The sequence below is a fragment of the Enhydra lutris genome, unplaced genomic scaffold (genome assembly GCF_002288905.1).
Source record: "Enhydra lutris kenyoni isolate GAN:26980312 unplaced genomic scaffold, ASM228890v2 scaffoldscaffold1, whole genome shotgun sequence".
Lineage (NCBI taxonomy): Eukaryota > Metazoa > Chordata > Mammalia > Carnivora > Mustelidae > Enhydra > Enhydra lutris.
In genome coordinates, this window is record NW_019154085.1 from 47006460 (window position 1) to 47026150 (window position 19691).

General features: G+C 61.2%; 1 protein-coding gene across 1 annotated transcript in view; it reads left to right on the forward strand.

The window, feature by feature from the left end:
- LOC111145833 (ciliary rootlet coiled-coil, rootletin family member 2) overlaps window positions 1-18529 on the forward strand; it is a 59329-nt gene extending 40800 nt beyond the window's left edge. The window contains exons 22-32 of the mRNA XM_022501093.1: window positions 559-776; window positions 1374-1533; window positions 2503-2682; window positions 4278-4617; window positions 4805-4986; window positions 5348-5468; window positions 6238-6371; window positions 13383-13532; window positions 13636-13714; window positions 17351-17461; window positions 18390-18529. Of these exons, the coding sequence (XP_022356801.1) occupies window positions 559-776; window positions 1374-1533; window positions 2503-2682; window positions 4278-4617; window positions 4805-4986; window positions 5348-5468; window positions 6238-6371; window positions 13383-13532; window positions 13636-13714; window positions 17351-17461; window positions 18390-18529 (1815 nt within the window). The remainder of the gene's footprint in view (window positions 1-558; window positions 777-1373; window positions 1534-2502; window positions 2683-4277; window positions 4618-4804; window positions 4987-5347; window positions 5469-6237; window positions 6372-13382; window positions 13533-13635; window positions 13715-17350; window positions 17462-18389) is intronic.
- Window positions 18530-19691: the final 1162 nt, after the last annotated feature.

Below are 19691 nucleotides of genomic sequence, written 5' to 3' on the forward strand. Positions count from 1 at the left end.
GGACAGTGCCTGCTGCCCAAGTCGTTGGACAGCCTGGCCCCAGAGGACCTTCTAAGGGACACTACCCAGAGACCCAGCCTCCCCCGGCCTCCCGTAAGATAGGGAAATGACGGCCAAGGGGGAGGGTGTGCCCACAGCCATGCAGGGATCGGGAGCTCAGGCCCCTGGCCCTGCTGCCCACATCGGGGTGCACAGTGGCCCTATGCCACACCATCACTGAAGGGGACAGCAGGTGGGGCAGGCCATCAAGCAGAGGCCACCGGACCTGGGTGTGGGAGGATGTGTGGGCTGACCAGTGACCAGCATCCCTGGAGCCCAAGGATGGGGTGGGGCAACACCAAGGCCAGGAGGGTCAGAGAGTCACCTCCTGGGGCTCAGGGATCAGACCCCGTGAACCACCCCGTGGCCTCACAGCATTAGGTGAGGTGACTCCCCGGGTGGGCAAATCCAGGTCATCTGCTTCTCCTTTAAGCCCTTGGAAACACAAGGCCAGAGCCTGGCCCCTAGCCCCTGCTGCCTGCCCCCAGCGGGGCCGTATAGCCCATGCTCCTCCCCTAGGCTGAGAGGCTGCGGGCCCAGCTGGACGAGGCCCAGGAGGGGCTGGCTGTGCTGCACCAGGAGCTTCGGGACAGCGAGGAGAGCCGGGAGGGACTTCGCTGGGAGGTCCTGGAGGCCCAGCGGGCCCTGGAAGATGAGGCCCGCGAGAAGGACGTGCTGCAGCGCTCCAATGCTGAGCTGCGGGCCGCCATATGCAGGGCTGAGAAGGAGAAGGCCAGGTACCTCCCCTTGGAGCCTGCACGGCCCCGAGACTCATCCCGGGGACAAAGGATGTGGGATGTGGGACCATCTCCCGATCTCCCGTGGGCCAGATGGTGGTGGGGTGAACTCAGGGAGCCGAACAGGGTGCCGGCTGCCTGTCTGAAGGGCTGACCCCTCGGGAGGGGAAGGCCGAGATACCAACACAGCGGTCCCGCCCTCGATGCCAGACTGGTCCCACATGGCCAGCAGGAGACGGCCAAGGGCTGGAGAGCAGACTGAGGCTGAGGGGCCTGGTCCGGGGCTCTGGGGACAGCGAGGCTGGCACCGCAGCCCTCGCAGTAGGGTGGCAGTGGGGCTGCTGCTGGACATTGGGTCTCTGGGAGTGTGGCTGGAGAGAGGAGCATGGCAGGGGGACACGGAAAGGGACAGAGCCAGTTGGGCGTTCAGCCCTCATCTACCCCAAAGGTGATAGGGAGGCAGCCCCAAGAAGGCTGGGCCCTGGGACCCTGGAGAAACAAGCCACAGGAGAGGCATCAGGCCAGAGTGGGGTGGGTGGCAAGAAGTCTCTGTGTGGGATGCGATGCGGGATCCCCTGCCTGTGACCCATGGCTCAGTTTCCAGAGGTCCAAGGAGGAAGGGGAGCAGAAGGTGCTGGTCCTGGAGGAGGCCCGGGCCGTGGCCCAGAAGGAGGCCTGTGAGCTGCGGGCCAGTCTGAGGGAGGTGGAGCAGGCCCAGGCAGATGCACGCCGGGAACTCCAGGAGCTGGGCAGACAGGTGAGGGCCGCCATCCTGCAGCCCTGCGCCCACAGAGGTGTCCCCACCCCCACCCCCAGGCCCCAGGGCACACACTGGCTGGAGCAGGAGCTCCAGGACAGGGCTTTGCTTCCTGTGGCTCTGGAATATTCTGCCCCCATGCTGGAAGCTGCCTGCCAGAGGGCCCTACCCAGACCCATGGGGCTCCTGGTTCCATGTGCCCCAGGGGGGTACGGACCTAATGGCTGAGAACAAGCACTTGGACGCTCATGGACCCTGTGGATCAGGAATTCAGCCAGGGCGCAGAGGGCATGTGCCAAGAACACTCCACAGTGGGGCCTTGTGGGCAGGGCCCAGCCGGCCTGCAGCGACAGGCTCATGGGCCCCACGGCCAGGCTGGCTGTCAGCTAGGGCGTCCCCCAGGCTCCCTCATGGCTTCCTCCCTGCATGGCCACCTCGGGCTCAGAAAGCACCTCGGCTTCCAAAGTCAAGAGCCACTTGTGCTGAGTTCACGGCGGGGTGGGGCAGGGGGGTGGCCCACAATGGCTCAGACAAGAGCCCAAGATGCCCCTTGAGGCTGGAACCCTTTTCAAGCCTCTGTGGCCCTGTCAGACTTCCTCAGACTTGGAGCGGGTCGTGAGATGCCCTGTGCTCCCTCCAGACCAGGCATCTCCTTCACCTCCCTCCTTCCACCCCCACAGTCCTCCTGTAAGGAAGGTTCTAGTACCTTCCTTTTCATGTGAGCCCACGGAGGCTCGGAGAGGTAGTGGAACGAGGCACTCTGTGAGTGAGAGCCGGTGAGGAGACCAGAGCAGCACCCCTGACACCGACCCCAGCCCACTCCTGCCCACATGGTGTCCTGGCTCCAAGGGCACCCCCACCTCCAACACCTAGAGTGTGGGTGCTGCATCAAAGGAGGGTGACGCCCCAGAACATGTGAGCAGAGGCAGGGGTCCAGAAGGACCCTGGCAACCCCATGCTCACTCACAGGTGAGCATGCTGGAGGCTGAGAACTGGAGAAAGAGCCAAGAGGTGATCCAACTGCAGGTCCAGGGCGCACAGGGCACCCAGCACCAGCAGCAGCAGCAGCAACAGAGTCAGCAGGAGGTGCTGCAGATGCAGAGGCTGGCCGCGGAGGCCGAGGCAGCCCACGATGGTGCCCGGAGGGAGGTAGGAGAGCTGAGCAGCCGGCAGAGGAGGCACCAGTGCTGCCTGAGGGGCTGGGGTCCAGGGCCACCCGGCCCGGCTCTTGCCCACGTGCACTTCGTGGGTCCACGTGCTCATCTGTCCCACTTCCCAGCGAGGCTGGATGCAGCCAGGGTGGAGGGACAGGGGCTCTGACTGACCCAACACCATGGAAGTGGTGACCCCTGCATCTCCTAGCGTTCTTGTGTTTTAGAAAGGGACAGCCTCACCCAGGTGACAGGAGCGTTCTGAGCTGGAAGACAGTCAGGGACCCCTAAAATGCCCATTTCTTAAAGAGCCTCAGGATTCAGAGCATACACCCACACCCACACCTGCCCACGTGTGTCCCCCCGGCCCTGACCATGTGCTCACATGCACACACTCTACCACCAGCTCTCTCCCTGCAGGCCCGTGTCCTCCTGCCCCTACAGCAGCTGGAAAGGCCCTCTGTCCAGGCCTGGCTCTGTGTGCTGCCGGTGGCCAGGTGGCCTCGTACCTACCCCTGCTCACAGCCTGGCCTGCCCAGGATCCCCCAGTTCAGACCCAAAGTCATGCAGACAGTGGCTTCATTGACCAGAAAACACGGACTCCCCTCCCACGACCTGTGTGGCCACTGTGTGACCTGCAGCCCCTCACCTCCACCTGGGAATAGAGTCATTGGCACTGTGGCCACCCAGATAGGAAACTAGACAAGGCCCAGCCCTGCCCCCGGCCCAGGCCTCCACCCTAGGACTTACAGTCTGGTGCAGGCTCTGTGGCCTCCAAGTCTGTCACTTCCCTGGGGTGACAGTGCTGCTATCGGTCCTGCCATCACTCAAAAGTGTTTACAGGGCATGTCGTGTGGCTGAAGGTACACATCCCAGGGGCATGGAGCACAGGTCAGGCCGTGAGCACGGTCTGCAGTAGCAGACAGGCAGTCTAACCGGGAATGATGGGATGGGCTGCTACAGATGGGCAGTGGGTCAAGGAGGGTCCCTCTGCGCCTAGCCCAGGCCACCAGAGAAGAGAGGGGAGCAGGCCCAGCAGAGTACCCATGGGGAGGGCATGCCCAGGGGGCTGGAGTAACTCGAGAAGGGAGGAAGAGTGGCCCAGGCCAAGAGAGGCAGGGAGCAGGCCACCCAAGCCCAGAGCCTCCCCCTCTTGACCCCCGTGCTCCACGGGCTAGGCAAGGCTGTAGGGGCTGGGAAGCCCTCGACGGACCCACTGTGTTGGCACTTAGAAACCCGTGTCATTGTGTCAGGCACCCTGAGGCTCCCCTGCCCTGGGCTCAGGAGGACGCTGACCCAGCCTGTGCCCCCAAAGGCCACAAGCACGGAGCTGGCTACAAGTGGAACTGGGGCAGGCCTGGGGTTTTCCCGTTTCTGCCAGGATGTTCTCCATGGTCATGGGTGTCCTTCCCCACCTGGGCTCAGGGTCCCCACTGCCAAACATGGACCGGGAGGTGGGTCCAAGGGCCCCTCGCTGTGATATGCTGATGGGGAGGGTCTGAGGGACTCCCTCAGGAGAGGTCAGGACAAGAGGCCTGGGGGCAGGGCTTCGAGGGCAGGGGACTCTGGGACGGCCTCACATCCTTCCCGCAGGTCCTGAGGCTGCAGCAGAGGCTGGCGGAGGTAGAGGCTGGAGCGGAGGCCCAGAAGCAGCGGCTGGAGGCACGTCTCTGCCAGAGCCAGGGCGCCGAGCACACTCTCCGGGCCGAGCTTCGCACCACAACCAGGAGGCTGCAGCAGGCCCATGGGGCAGTGGAGGGGCTGCGGGCTCACCTGGACAAGGCCTGTGGCCAGATTCACAGGCTGGAGCAGGAGCTCGCTCAGGCTGAGGGTGCCAGGCGGGATGCGGAGAGCCAGCTGGGCCGGCTGTGGTCCACGCTTTGCCGTGGCCTTGGGCTCCAGGGACAGAGGCCCTCGGGCTCCCCCAGTAAAGGTCAGTGTCCTCAGTGGCTTCGGGTGGGCTCCTGTCCTGGCTTGGCACCCACTTAGGACACAGCCCCCCACAGGCCTCACGACCCACACCGTGAGGGGCCTAGACCCCCATGTTCCCCCCAACTCCCTGGGGATGGGGGCTGTCACTGCATCCCCACCCCGTTCCCTCAGCTGACCCCGTCCTGCAGGCTCAGATGGCATCCAGGCTCGCTCCGCACAGCAGAGGGCCAGCCTCCCCGGCCGGTCCTGCTCACCGCCGCGATGGTCCTCCCCTGCACCCGGGGACCCCAGCCCAGAGGTGGACATAGCCTCCGTGCGGGACGCCCTGTGGGACCTGGCACAGCAGCTGCGGGACACCCAGAAGGAACGAGTAAGGGGGTGGAGAGCACATGCCCCGGGGCCCCTGAAATGGGAGGAAGCTGCTCATCGCTCTGCTGTCCATCTGTCCATCCATCCCAGGCATGCTGAGACCCTGGAGGAGCCTTGTGGGTCCCTGGGCCCCTCAGTGTTCACACTGTCCTTTCTTTGGCCTGAGAAATAGCAGTAAATACCATGGTGTCCCACAGACCAACTGCCCCAAATGGCCCAGCTCCTCTCTTCCTCCAAATGGGAGTCACTCTGATGCCCACAGGGGTCCAGATCAGCGCGCCGAACCCCCCAAGCCTCCCACCCGACCCCTCAGCCCTCCCTTCCCTCCCAGGCCACCCCCCGATCTGGGTCCTTCCACCTAGGATGACTGGCACTTCCAAGCGGTAAGCCTGACTGGCCAGCTGAGCAAGGCAGAGAGTGAGAGCGCCCGAGCCCAGAGCCGTGTGGGGCAGCTGAAGACGGCGCTGGCAGAGGCTGAGGGAGGTGAGCTCCCTTCCCTCAACCTGCCCTCAGGGAGCGCTGTGCAGGGCCCACCACCACCTCAGGGGTTCCTGGGCGCCTCACCCCTGCTGCTGGGTGTGTGCAGTCCTGGGAGCTGCTCAGGCTTGGGCCATGGGGGCCACACCAGACCTGTGTGCCTCCCTGGGATGTGGCTGGCACGGGCCAGCTGGCTGGCTGTTTTCTCAACAGCAGCCTCCCCATCACAGGGGAATAAAGTCCAGAGACCCCACGGGGCCTCTATGTCCTCCTGCCACACTGGCCTCTTACAGACCCTACCTCAGGGCCTTTGCACAGACTGTGGAGGGACCCTCTTTCACTGACAGTCATGAGGCCCATCTCCGCATCAGGTCTCTGACCCCTGTCCCTGTCCCCTCAGAGAGTGCCCTGCCCTGCTAGCACCCCAACTGCATTACTGTCCTCTGCCCCCCCCCCCATTAGCAGGTCTGCCTGGAAGGTGGGCCCAGGGCCTAGTACAGTCTCAAAGGAGGAACGTCTGTGGAAGGAAAGAAGGGGGAGAGAAAGAGAAGTAGGCAGAGGGAGCCAGGACCCCAGACCCGCCCCCAGGGATCCTTGAGCTTCAGATGGGAGGAGCCGGGAGTCGTCAGAGGGGGGCCTCTCCAGCAACCCCTTCCAGGTGCCAGACACTCAAACTCACCCAGCCTCAGTCTCCTGGCCTGTGAAACGGGCAGGGGCAGTCCCGCATGTGGCCACCCCACAGAGCCTGGGAGCCAGGCAAGCCTCTGCCACACAGCTCGGCGCCAGGCGGACCGTGAGAGGAGCAGTGCGCAGGTGGCGCGGGCCCTGCGAGAGGAGGCGCTCGGAAGGCTGGAGCTGGAGCACCTGGCGAGCATGCGGGCGGCCAGCTGGGAGAAGCGGAGGCTGCAGGTGGGGCCCTTGGCCAGGGAGATCAGAGAGCGAGAGGAGACTGGGAGGGCTTCTGGGGGACGGGGGTCCCTATGGGCAGAGGCACAACTGGGACAGAGCAGGTGGCCTCGAGGGACATGGGGGCCCCACAGAGCTCATTAGGGTCCCTGGTAGAGCTTGTGGAGGTGGTCCCTACCCTGGTAGAGTTGTGGAGGTGGTCCCTACCCTTATTTTACAGACTGAGGAAGTAGACCTGGGTAGGGAGAGACTTGGCCCCCGTGGCGGACCCTCAGCTTCCCCAGCCCATCCTTCTCTCTGTGGCCACACCGGCAGACCTACGGTGACACCGGCCCAGCCTTGGAGCCTTCTGTGGGGTCACACTTATGCCACACTGCAGGACAGGCTTACTGTGTCACTCAGATGTAAGATGTCACATAAGATGAATTGGGGTAAATGTCCCCCCATACAGGCTTTGTGCTGTGAAGGTGGCCTTGGGTCCCCTGCTTTCAAGGAAGGATGCTGGGCTGGAGGTGGGGAAGGTCTGGCTGGACAGGGGAGTCCTGCACCCCACACAAGGTCACAAGTCAAAACAATGCTGGGAGTGGGCCAGAGCACCAGACCCCCGCCCACCCTACAGGACTAGGCTGGGGAGCAGGGGGTCTGGGCGGTTGAAGCTCCAGCCTGCCATTTCCAGAAAGCTCTTTGAGGCCCTCGGGGGCACAGGGACCAGCACATGAGGGGAGGGAACACAGGCTCCCCAGATGTATCTCAGGGAATCAGGGTCCCTGGCCCTGCCCTGGAAAGATTACGCTGATGGGAGCAGCAGAGGAGAGGGGCCGAACAGGACCTGGGGGGCAGGACGGGCAGTCTTAGCCCCACAGACCCAGAGACCTGGCACTGCCAGATCTTAGAAGGCGAGGTGGCTCGGCTGGTATGCGGGAGTGGTGGGCTGGCCAAGGCCCTTGGGGCCCTGAAGGCAGCCCGCCCCTCAGAGGGCTCAGAGAGCAGGTGCAGAGCCTGGTGGTCCTCAGAGTCCTGGGTCCACTGTGGGACCCAGAGCCCATGAGGAGGGGCCTCCTGTGGGGCGAGGGACGGGGGCAGAGGTGGACCTGCAGAGAAAGCACCAGGGAGCTCGGGAGGCTGGGACTGAGACCCAGCCTGGAATCTGTGAGGATACCTGGAGTCCCGAGGTTCAAAGGCCCTCTGCTGGGGAGGGCTTGGAGGGGCAGTGGTGAGGCCCGGGGGTCTGGCTGGGCTTGTGGCCAGACTGGTAAGATACCCGAGAGATGCCAGGGCCCGAGCAACTGGAGCAGGTGGGCTGAGGCTGCGTTCACATGTGTGTCTTCTGTGCACACTTGAAAATAACGTTTTCTGTTTGCACGTTACACACTTCGAAATACATCTTAAATATGATACTCCACATCGGATCCGTCTCCAGAGTTCATCAAAGCTAGGAGTGATGTGTTGAATTTTGCCACTACAGTTGGGGCGGGGGACATCTTTCATTTCTAAGAGTCTTGGGTTTATAGATTTCTATGGCATGTTCTTCAGAATTTGAAGTTTCTTGGCCACTCGGACTTAGCACCTGGAGGACCGAGTGCCACTAAATGCTGTTTGCCTGGAGTTCCACTGCGCCCGCCTCCTCCCACAGGGCTCCTCTGCCCTGCCCTGAGTCCTGGCTCTGCCCTCCCCACCCCTGTAGGTTTTCAGTCATTTCCTCAGCCTGGCCTTGGCTCTGAGCCCCTCTGGATGGAGTCTCTGCCTTTTCCAAGGGAATTTACCCCACTTACAAGTTTTGCAGTAATTTCCACACTCTGGTTCTCTCTGACTGCTTGCTGATTTAATGCTTCCTCATGACTTCCATTCCATCCCTTTATCTTAGGGTTATTTGCTCCCCTTGGCCTTTCGTGGTGGTGGGGGAGTGTTACAACAGTACGCATGACAACAGATGCTGCCCTGTGCTGGGCAGGGGGACCCCTTCTGGCAGCCCTCCCCCCAGCTGCTAGGCTTCTGCACCTGTGCCTGGAGGATTACGGAGACTATCTCTCTGCAGGGGCCCTGTCCTGCTCCAGACTGCCCGCCTCCACCTTCCTTCTAGGTGCCCAGTGGGGGTCCATGAAGGGCCTGCCCTGAACCTGAACCCCCTGCCCTCCGCAGACCCCAAAGGCTTTCTACTCACAGCAGCCCAACCATGTATGCCTTTTGCCCGCTCCACAGCCATTACCACAGACGGAGGGCGCACCCATCTATGGCTCCCAGTCCTGCAGGCCAGAAGGCCCTGCCGGCAGGACTCCACATCCCGGGATGGGCCAGGCTGCGCCCTCACCTGAGGCTCTTGGCAGAAGCCCCCACAGGCTCCTGGCAGCCTTCCCCCAATCTGAGGACAGAGTGGCTTCTGGAGGCATCTCTGGCCCCGGGCCTGGGCCTTCTTAGGGGCTCTCAAAACACGGCAATGGCCGCAAGACCCTCACACCCGAACCCCACTGCTGCCCCCTGCCACCAGCCTGCGGGGCTCCTGGGGTCAGTCAGGCCCACCTGGATGATCACATCTGCGACGTGACGTAACGTGCTCACAGGTGATCTGGGGGCCGCAGATCCAGGCGGTGCGGGAGCTCTGCCCATGACACCAGGCATCGGCAGTCAGTGCCCCAAGTCCGTGGGCTTGTCGCCTGTGCAGGGGACGTGGGTGAGTGAGCTCGCAGCCCAGCTCTCTGGGAGGGCCTGAGTCTACTTGGATTTCATCCAGTGTTTGCACTATGACCTCATTCTCAGATGGGTTCAAGGAAGGTAAGTGTGTTGGGGGCTGTTTGAACTGTTCCCTCCAGAGTGGGAACCAGAAGGCCCGTTTATCTCTGAAATTCAAAAATGTGCCAAAACATTGACTTGCTCCCTCTGTTGTTTGAGCCTGGGCCTGTGGAGCTCTCTGCAAAATCAAAATCTGTCTTCAGCTGAGGCATGTGATTTCCACTTAAAAAACATCTCTTCTCCCCCTCACCATTCTTTTGTCCCAAAATTCCCTGCAGCCCAACCCTGCTCTCTGGGCCTTGCCCTTTTGCTGCTGTCACCTTCTTGTCCCTGACCCCCCACCCATGTCCCTGAGAACTCACGGTCTTCACCCAGGTTAGCCGATCTGACTGCCGTGTCTTATCCAATCTCTGTCCTCATCGCCCTGGGTCGGTCGTTGTGTTTTTCATCTCGATTGTTCCCACTCCGGCTCCCACCGTGGCATCCCCTTCTTGAGGCAGTCGGTACACATCTTCAGACACCTGTTCCCATTTCTTGCATTAACTCCATTCTCTTTTCATTCAAGACCCTCAGATTCGCTCCCTCAGATTGACTTGTCTCTTGAGCCACAGTTGGTTGCTACTGTCGAGATGTTTTTCTTCTGCGTGGCTTCAAAGAAGGGTATCTGGTCTTGTTCCAAGTCAGGAGTGGGGAGGACCCACCCGGGACTTCACATGTCCCTGTCCAGATATTTCAGGCTGACAGTAAAAGACAGAAAGGGGAGCCCCGGGGGCTGTGGGGTCCATGGGGAGCTGGCAGGACCGAGGAGGAGGCAGCACAGAGAGATTACAGAACTTTCCCACTCCAGGGACTGGGAGGTGAAGGCCCCGTTCTCAGGGGCACAGCTGGCTGTGCTGGGGGGTGTCCTGGGTTCCTCCCCCCAGCACTTGCCTGCCAAGGGGACTGGAGGCCTTGAGGTCTCCCCTGCAGCCTGGGCTCTCTCTGTGTCAGCGTCCCTGGGGTTCTGGCAGGTTTCCCTGTGAGGCTTCCTCACATGGATGCAGATGGCTTGGATGTTGTTCAGATCTTCTCTATCCGTGTGGATTTTTCTCCTTAAGGATTTACTCCATTTTTCAGTGACGTGTAGGTGCTAAAATCTACCAGCATCGTGTCAAGTTGTTCCTAGAATTCTGGTAATTCTCCTATTTTTAGGCCACTTCATTCCATCTGCCTCCAAAGTCTCTGCTCTCCAACCCTAAGGAAGCTTTTTCCAACTTTTGTAACCTGCGGGTAGTTGAGGTGGGCACGTGGGAGGGGAATTCAGACCCACCGGAGGCCCAGAGGCCCCAGGCCCTTTTGACAAACAGCAGATCCAAGCAGGGCTCCGGCCCGTGGCCATACTCCCTACCCCCGCCACCCTCTGCCACTCAGGTGGCCGGGCTGCCAGCGTGGGTTAGAGCATCCAACATGACTGCTTTCACTTTCTGCATCAAATATGACTGCTTTCACTTTCATGGACTGGGTTCTCCCCTGTTTCACATGAGCCAATGTGTTTGTTAAGAGAAAGTTAATTAAAAACATATTTTTCTAATTAAATGGTAGGCTGTGCTATGCAAACAGTAAGATTCTTGTTTGAGAGCAAATCCCTCCCTGTTTCCAGGGCTACCCTGGGAATTCAACAGATCAACCATGCAGAGCCGGGCCCAGAGCATCAGGACACACGCCCCACACCCCCACGCGAGGGTCCTGCAGGCAGCTGGCGGCCTCCAAGCAAGTGTGGTGGGGGACACGGACACCCCTGGGAGAGGCGACCAGTGGGGTCCCACCCCCGTCAGAGGCGGGTCACAGCTTCCCAGGAAAGAGGGGCTCTCGGGGTCCTCGTGGCACTAGTGCCACTGAAACTGTCCAGAGCCACCCTGCGATCTGCTCACGTCTCCCCTTTTCTCCAGAATCCTGGTCCCGGGGCCCAACCGAGCATCCATCCAGTTCCAGCAGCTCCTGGGCTGACAGATGGGGCAGGGCGGGCCACACAGGTGGGCAGGGTCCCCCTGGCCAGATGTGATGCCCTGAGCCCTGCAGGGTGCCCAATTTCTCCAAGTTTGGGTGTTCCGATGATTTTCTCTTCATACAATGAACTGGTGGGCTTTCCACCTTTTTCTGTCACCTATGTCACTGCCCAGCCCAACTCAGCTTCCCTGAAAGTGTGCGTGGGATGGGCCTGCTCCTCCAGTCCCCTTGCCCGAAGTCACTCCGCCCCCGCATGCTCCGAAATTTACCATCTGAGGGCCTCCAGCTCCTATTTTCAACTGCACCGCCGAGGCCCCGCGTGTGTTGTCTATTCCACATTTTGTTCATATCGAGTCCTACCTGGAGCTGGAACTGTTGGACACCCGAGGTTCTGCTGTACTTGTATCTGTGGCCACATCTGTTTCGTGCTGTTGGAGATTCCGGTTTGTTTCTCTTAATTCTACCCACCAGCCGTTTGTCTGTTTTATTGGTCTTTTCAAAGAATCAGCTTTATCTCTCCTCTCATTTTTACTTACAGTGATTCATTGTGGCTTCTATTAATAGTGTTGTGATCTCTCTCCTTTCTTAAAACGAGTAGGTGATGGGTTTATGTGTGGGCTTTGTCTCTCGGCAGAGCATTCCGTGTTATCCCATTTTCCCCACCTGTGGCGTGGTGGGCATGCCACGGATTTCTGGTGTGAATGCTTTTTCTTTTTACCAGTTTTCTAGGAGTTTTCATTTTTACTTCTTAGTGCAAGGGTTATTTAAAAGAATGATGACGTGTGTGCCTCTTCCTGCTGCTGCAACAGATCTTACTGGGGAGAGTGTGAGGCTCTGAGGCAGTTAAGGTCTTTCAATCAGCTTCTGGCTGGATCTGTATGTATGTTCCTGATTTGTAGGTTGTTTGTTGGTTCTTTGCTCTGTTGGTTTGGTTTTGTCTTTTTTTTTCTTTTAATGGTATGTTTGGAGGGAAACAGGGCACGATGATTACAAAGTGTACGGAGAAGAATAGGCATTTGATATTTTTAATGGAAATTTTGAAAAACAACAGTAAAGCTGGTGATAAGGCTGGAATTGTCAAAGCAGGAGGGGTTTACACCAGGATGGACAAACCAGCAGGCAGACGGGGAGGAGCCCAGAGTCCGAGGAACCAAGTCCCCCTTACATCTGAGCGCTGCCTGGCACCAGGCTCTCCTGGGACTGGCCCGAGGGCCCCCAGAGGGCAGGACCTGTGTGGGGCTGCAGTTCCCGCTTTCCTGTGGCTACTTGAACCCTCAGACTGCACCTGGGTGTGCAGGCGCACTGGCCTAACCCACATCTCAAGCAGCACCAGGACTCGGAACCCAAGCCACGGGAGGAAGGAGAACTCGTGGCGCAGCGGGCAATGTGCATGAAGGGTTTCCCCGTTCAATTATAATGGCTAATTTGGATTCCGTAACAGCTGAGTCATTACAAGAGGAGCACAATGCTTCACATAAGTGGTTTGGACCTCTTTAAAATACCATGAAATATTTAAGCCATATTTGAAGGAAACCTCTGCTTTTCTCCTAGAAATGTGCACAGACAGAAAATGGTAGTTTCCAAACTCGCAGGGAAGGGTGAAACCCTGCCATTTTAGGCGTAAGCACTGGCCTCCCCACTGTCCATTTTCTAAAGTACTACAGCATGAGACCAAAGGAAGTACATCCAGCTCTGCCCATGGGGTCGCCCGAGGGGTCACCCATGAGGTCCGCCAGGGGGTCGCCCCCTCCTTCCTCTGAAACCGCCTCCTCCAGGAGCAGGGCCACAGTCATGCCAGCATTTGGGACAAGTGCTGTGGATAGAGGAGAAGGAGCTGTGGCCATCCCAGGGGCCTGGCTATTGGTGTCTGTGGGGCAGGGGTAGGTGTCCTGGGCCGGCACTCCTGAGGAGGGTTGGAAGGGCGGAGGGAGGGGAACAGGTGCTGGTAGAGGCAGAAGGTGGGGAAAGTGGGGTAGGGGGGCTGAGCACCACAGTCTCCATGAGCTCAGGGGGACTATCACGTTCATTCCAAGGGCTGGAAGCAGGGGGTGGGGGATGCCAGGTGTGTCCTCTGAGGCCACTCTGACGGCAGCAGAGGACCTGCCAAGTGGAGCCTCGCAGCAAGTCCTGCACCCCGGCCCCCTCCCCACCGCAGTTCTGTCCTAAACTACCTGATGGGTGCACGTTGTACTTGACCTGTTCTTGCCTCTTCCCAGTGACCTGCGGCCCAAGCAGACGCCCTGGGCTTCTCCTTCCTAGGGAGCCATGTTTCCAGGAGACCCTATGCCTTCCTCTCCCTAGGAGCAACTGGACGTCCTGCACAGGGCCCTGGATGAGAGCAAAAGTCACGGCCAGGGCCTGGCCCAGAGAGGGAAGCTGCTGGAAGAGCAGGTCACCTGCCTGGAGCGCAGATGCCCGGAGGCAGGGGGCACGAGGGAGCCCTTGCCACAGGTGAGTGACCCCAGAGGGCAGGGCATTCCCTTTAGGCAATCATCCGCCTAGGGGGCCTGAAGGGAGGCTCTGGGAGATGCCTGAGGCAGGTGTTCACACCCAGAGCCGCCCAGACAACCATCAACCTCCAGACCACGCGGAAACTGAGGTGGGAGGGGTCAGAGGCCCGAGACCTGCTCACAGTAAGCGCCCCTACGACAGAGGGATGATTGTGGACGTGCAGCTCAGGGGGAGACATCAGTGGAGCCTGGAGGCCGGGCCCAGGCTCTCAGCAGCCGCAGCCAGAGGCGAGAGAGCGGGTTGCGCGGCGCAGCGCACAGGGAGGCGCGCCCCGCGGGAGCAGACGCCGCGCAAGAGCCGGCCCGCCTGCAGGGGGAGCTCGCGGGGCTGCGCGCGGGCAAGGGGCTGGTGGGCGGGCCTGCGGCTCCAGGGGGCGGGGAAAGGGGCGTCCGGTAGGGGGTTCCCGGCCGCCGCAGGCTGCGGGAGGCGCTGCACCGGCACCTGGTGCTGAGAAAAGCGCCCGCTCTACACCCGGCCACCCTTCTCCAAGCTCAGGGCCGCCTTGGCGCTGGAGGGTGACCCACAACACTCCCCTCCCTGTTGGTGACACCCCGGCTACTTCTGCTCTCTTTGGGGAGGCACCACAGGTCATAGCAAATGGCCCCGGGTTTATGCCAGTATCTGAGCCAGAGCCCTGCGGGGAGCCTTGTGGCCCGGCTCACTGCAGACCCCTGGAGCCCAGGGTTCTGCTGTCCATGTTGGAAATGGCCCCCGGTCAGGGCCCCACCGACTGCACCAGGGCAACTGGTGAGGTACGCACCCGTGGTGAAGGGGGGACGCCGGTCTTGCCATCCCAGCAGTCTCCACACGGGGCAAGGTAGGGCAGGGCGACCAGAGGCCCCCAGTCCTGCAGCAAGAAAGGGAACAGCAGCGAGGCTGAGGGGCTGGGCCCATCCCAGGGGCCCACTGGCCAGGGATTCTGACAGCCACACTGTCCCCAGCTGTGAATGGATCTGGTCTCCATGTACGAAACAGGCCAAAGCGAAGCCATTCGGGTTGAAATTGGAGGTGGAGTTTGCCAGAGCACTTTCCTGGTGCCGAGAGAAAGGAAATGGCGTTCCTGTTGTCCAAGGGGCAGCTCCCTTGTCCTGGAAGGGCTGCCTCAGCCCCCCAGAAACAGTAACAGGGATGTGAGTGTGAGATCAGCCAGCTCTGCTGCCTGCCACGGAGGGCGCCAGCCATGTTGTGGGCCCTGGGATTCTGACGTCCTCAAAGCCCACTCCAGAGACAGGCAGGACGAGGACTAGAGCGGGGAATATGGAGGAAATAGGGGAGGGCCTATTGGGGTTGCCTATTGGGGACAGCCTTTGCTGGACTGATGACCTGGGGCCTGAGGCTCTCAGTGACCCCATCCACAAGGTGGGAAAGCAGTAGTCCCAGTATCAGGAGTGGCTGAGGGCCTCGGCAGCGGTCCCCAGAGTAGGGTGGCCTTCCCAAGGCTTCGCTGAGATGAGGATACACACGTGTCCTGCTGCCCTGGACACCACCCAGACCATGACCAGGGGCCTCAGGGACCATGTCTGGGCTGCATCTGGGCAGAGACCCTCATCGCCTGTCCCTACGAGCGGGCACAAAGGAGGGGCACAGGGAGCGGCACTGCTGGCTGCACACAGGCAGTGTCTGCAGTGTTCCGTGGCGCTGGCCCCGGCAAAGGTGTGGGGGAGCTGTGCCAATGTGGGCTCACCTGCGTAGAGAGAACCAGACCCAGAAGGGAGGGCGTTCCTCGCTCATGGCTGCTCCGGGCAGCAGCGTCTGGCCACCGTCTCTCAGAGGCCCCCTGGGAACCGGGAGGTCCCCGAGCTGGCCACTGCTTCCTCTGCTCACCAAGGCCTGCATAGACCAGCTTTATGCGAGGCACTCTCATCTGGGCCGGGGGATGGCGTGGCCTCACCACACCGAGTGGTAGCCCATGGAATGAATGACAGGTGCTGGGGGTCCCAAGCTCGCAGACTTTGGAGGACAGAGGATACAGCAAAAGGCGTGGACACCACTGAGGAGTGAAAGACAGGCCATCAGCCACAGCAGGGTCAGGAGACAGGGCTGCTTCTCGAGTGAGGAGCAGCCAAGTCCCTGTGAGAATGACAGCTGCCTTCAAAGGCCAGCCCAGGCCCAATGCAGTCTCCAGCCCTGGTCTCTGGCAGCTCTCCAGCAAGCACTGAGCAACACGCCCCACAGGAGAGCACGCCCCACCAGGCGAGGGCACTGTGGGCCCAGAACGGCCAGGAGAGTGTCGGCCCCTCCGTGTGTTCCCAGGCACGCATGAACATCTCTCCTGGGGCAGGCCCTGGCCACCGGACACACGCTGTCCAGCTGACATGGACTTGGGGACAAGCGGGACATGTGCTCAGCTCAGTGGGGTGGCAGTGGGGCCAAATGCCCTGGGAACGGGATCAGGGGCAGGATGCGGGCCCGGAGGCCTACAGGTCAGGACAGTCACTGGAAGCCGCTGGCCAGCCTGTCCCTGCAGAGCCACCTGCCCTCCCAGGAATGAAGGTTGGCCAGCCCCTGCGGTCCCAGGAATCCTGCTTGTCCTGGAGGGCGGGCCAGCCGCTGAGCCGCTGGGCTGAAGGAGCCTCCGTGGCCTTTGCTGGGAGCAGTGGCCTGGCCACAGTGGTATTGCCCAGGGCACCAGAGCCAGCTGGGGGGCCCCCGCAGCCCAGGTCGGGGAGGGGAGGAACAGCTAATGAGTTCCAGGAGGTCAGCTGTGAGGGGCCCCCAAACCCATAAACCCTTTATTGGTGTCTCAGGAGGGGAAACCCGGATGTGGCCGTTTATTTATTTTGGATTTCACTTTTCTCTTTTTAACATACGATTCCAGGAGCGTAGCTGGATTTTTAAAGAAACAGGACTTCCTCTTTCAGTGGAAGTGGACTCTTTGTTTTTCTGACCGCTGAAGAAGAAAGGAGTCCTTATTTTTGTGACGCTACCCTCCTATCACTGACCGCAAACTTTCCTGGTGGGCCAGGCCACCAGGTCTCCCGGGCTCTTCGGGACCAGCCCCGAGGGCAGAGGCGTGGGCCAGGAGGACACAGAAGGGAGGGCCAGCCTGGAGGCCCTTGGAGACACCCCACCCCCACCCGGCACAGGGACCCACAGGGCGGATATAGCAGGGTAGTGAAGGGGGTCTGGTTCAGAGAGCAGGCCCTGGGCTCTGATCCTACCCCAGCTGCGGACTGGCCTTTTGCCCACCCAGGGACTTCTGGGGACGAGACCGTCCATGTCAGGCACCCACAAGGCATGACCTGGGGCGGCAGTTCCTTCCTCCATGAGGATCACCTGCAACAGACGAAAGGACCCCTACCAGCCTTCCCGTTGGAAGTGTCTGCCTCCTCCATCACATGTTATTTAACCCCGGGGCCCTGGGCCTGGCGTGGGGGGAGGTTCACCAAGAGGGGGTTCTGCGTGGGCAAACTGCACCTCCAGGGAAGACAGATGGTGGGCACACAGGCTTGCTGGGACGGGATCAGTGAGTGTCCAGGGCCTGGGAGCTGGCTGGGGGCACCTGAGTGCAGGGGACTGAGGCTCCATGGGGCAGGGGATGCTGGGAGGGGCCCTGCACCTTGCCAGGCTCAGGAGGCCACCCTGTTCTCCTTCTTCAGCCCTCTTCCCGGTGCAGGACCTTCCCCCTCCCCAGCCTGCTCTCAGGGGACACAGAGCCCTTTTCAGAGCCCTGTATGTTCTCCCCACAGTGAAGGCTGGCCTGACCCCACCCACCTGCCAGGAGGCCACCGCAAGCTCTGCTGTCTGGGCTCTTGCAGATGGAGCAGGAGACGCTGAGGAAGGAAGGGGACACGGCCTGGCCAGGAGCCAAGAAGGAACAACCAAGGAAGGACAGGGACGGGGCCCTGAGGCCAAATCAGCAGCTGCAGGTTAGCAGGCCAGAGGAGCTTCCTGCGCTCCAGCCTGGGGATGGGGGAGAGGATGGGGAGTCCAGGAGTGTCTGGGTCTCAGAAGGGTGCTGTACACCACCACCACCACCACCCCACAAACTTGCCTATGCAGATGGGAAGGACAGGCTGGACCGTTCCTACACCACACAGATGAGAAGACATAGCCCCAGATGACAGTGGGGTCTACCAGGGTCACAGCTCGAGTCAGGCAGAGGTGGAACCAGCAGCAGGGGCTCAAGTGACCCCTCCTGGTCTTCTCTCCAAGGCCCTATGGGATTGGTGGCATGGTCGGGGGACCTCGTGAGCCAGGCATGGACCAGAAGAGCACGTGAAACACAGGGTCAGGCAGGCCTGTGGGCAAGTCCCAGGGCTGCCCCTCTGCATGCTGGGGGCATCTGCCCCTGCTGGGCAGACCCCTCCCTCTGCACAATGACTTGGCAAGAGGAGCAAGGGGCGAGAGTCAGCCTGTGACACCAGCAGGAACCCCCGGTCCAGCCAGGCAGAAACTAGGATGCCATTAAAACACCGCAGTGTGAACATGTGCTCACCTCTAGACCTGCTTGCCAGTGCCAGGTTGGGGCCTGTGCCCTGCAGACGGTCGTGCAGCCAGCTGGGGGCTGGAGGAAGGACTAGCAGCCCCAAGGGGAAGGCAGGACACCTGCCCAGGAAGACTCCGAGCAACACGCAGGTAGGAGGGCAGCAGATCCAGAGAGCAGAGAGGGAACCAGTCTGAGCCCCACGGCTCTGGGAGCTGGCAGCCCAGCAGCAGCAAGACCTGGCCCCGGAGGCCGAGCCACGTCCCGGGGTCTGGCTGCAGCCTACATAGGCCCTGTGGTGCCGGGACCCCACCCACCCACGGCCAGTGACAGGCCTGGAGGAGCACATGGGCCCAGACCTCCGTGTCCAGGTGGAGAGAGGGGTGCAGACGGACCAGCATCCCTGGCCGAAGGCCCTCCAGCAGCAGGATCCCAAACCACCGCTGGGGGATCCAACCAACCCTGGGACTCTCACCCTTCCATCCTGTCACTCCCACGGCTCACCAAGTGAGGGCCAGAGCGAGGATCCCGGGACAGGTCACCACCCTCTCTGTGCCCTTAAGGCGAGTAGTGGTGACAGTTCCTGGATCAGAGGTCAGAGTCAGGAGGCAAGAACAGTGGTGTATGTGGCCTTGGGCATGGACCTGCTCTGTCCCCCCAACCCCCCACACGCACCTGCTGGAGCTGACCCTTGGGCTCTGAGCCGTCAGAGACCTCAGAGCCATGGGGTCAAAACCCTCATTTGACACCTGAGGGAACTGAGACCCAGAAAAGTAAAGTGATACCCAGTGTCGCCCCCAAATTAGTGTCCCGAACCCACAAGCCCATGCCCCAAACCAAGAAGCCAAGGAGCATGAATTTCCTTATCATCCTGAGTGCTTTCATGGCCTGAAGGGAAGGGGTTTTGTCCACTGCACACAAATGCCTCTGTCCTGAGGACCCACACACGTGGGCGTTGTCCCTGTCTAGCAGCTGGTGAGCCTGTCCACCATCCAATGTTTCTCTCCCACATACGGCTCCTCTCCTCAGGAGCCACAGAGCTCCGCACAACCCCGTGCTTGGGGGCCCTGCCAGCGGGACCTGCCCCCCAACCTGAGTTCCTGCCCCGCCCCCAGGTGGCCAGTCCAAAGAAGCAGCTGGACCAGGAGGTGCCTCGTCGTCAACAAGCCCGCCTCAGCCAGGCCACCAGGGCCAGAAAGTGAGCCCGGCTGCAGAATGGCCCCAGGCAGCCTGCCCATCACAGCCGTGAGCAGTCAGGGCCCGCGAGGCCCCCGGCAGGAAAACCGGGGCCTCGCGCTGTTCACAGAGTGTGGTGCGGGCAGCCCCAGCCCGAGCCCACCACTCCGGCCCCAGGGGGCCTGTGTCACCAGCGCTCTGCCGCTCCCCCAGCATAGCGCTCCTCCCGGCCCGCAGGACACTGTGCTCCAGGACAGTCCTCCGCCGCAGGGAGCCACCATAGCCCACACCTGACTGGCCCTGCTTCCACTCGGACACATTGGTCTGGGCCAACCCTGGGAGCCAGGCCCCGGCAGGCCGGCTTCCGTGGCCGTAGGCTGCATTCCGTGCCCTTGGCTCTATAAACACGGGGAAACACATGGAAAGTATTTCCACCAACTGGAGCCAAAAACATAATGTCCTGCGAGGCCCAGCCACCACTTCCCCACGTCCAGAGG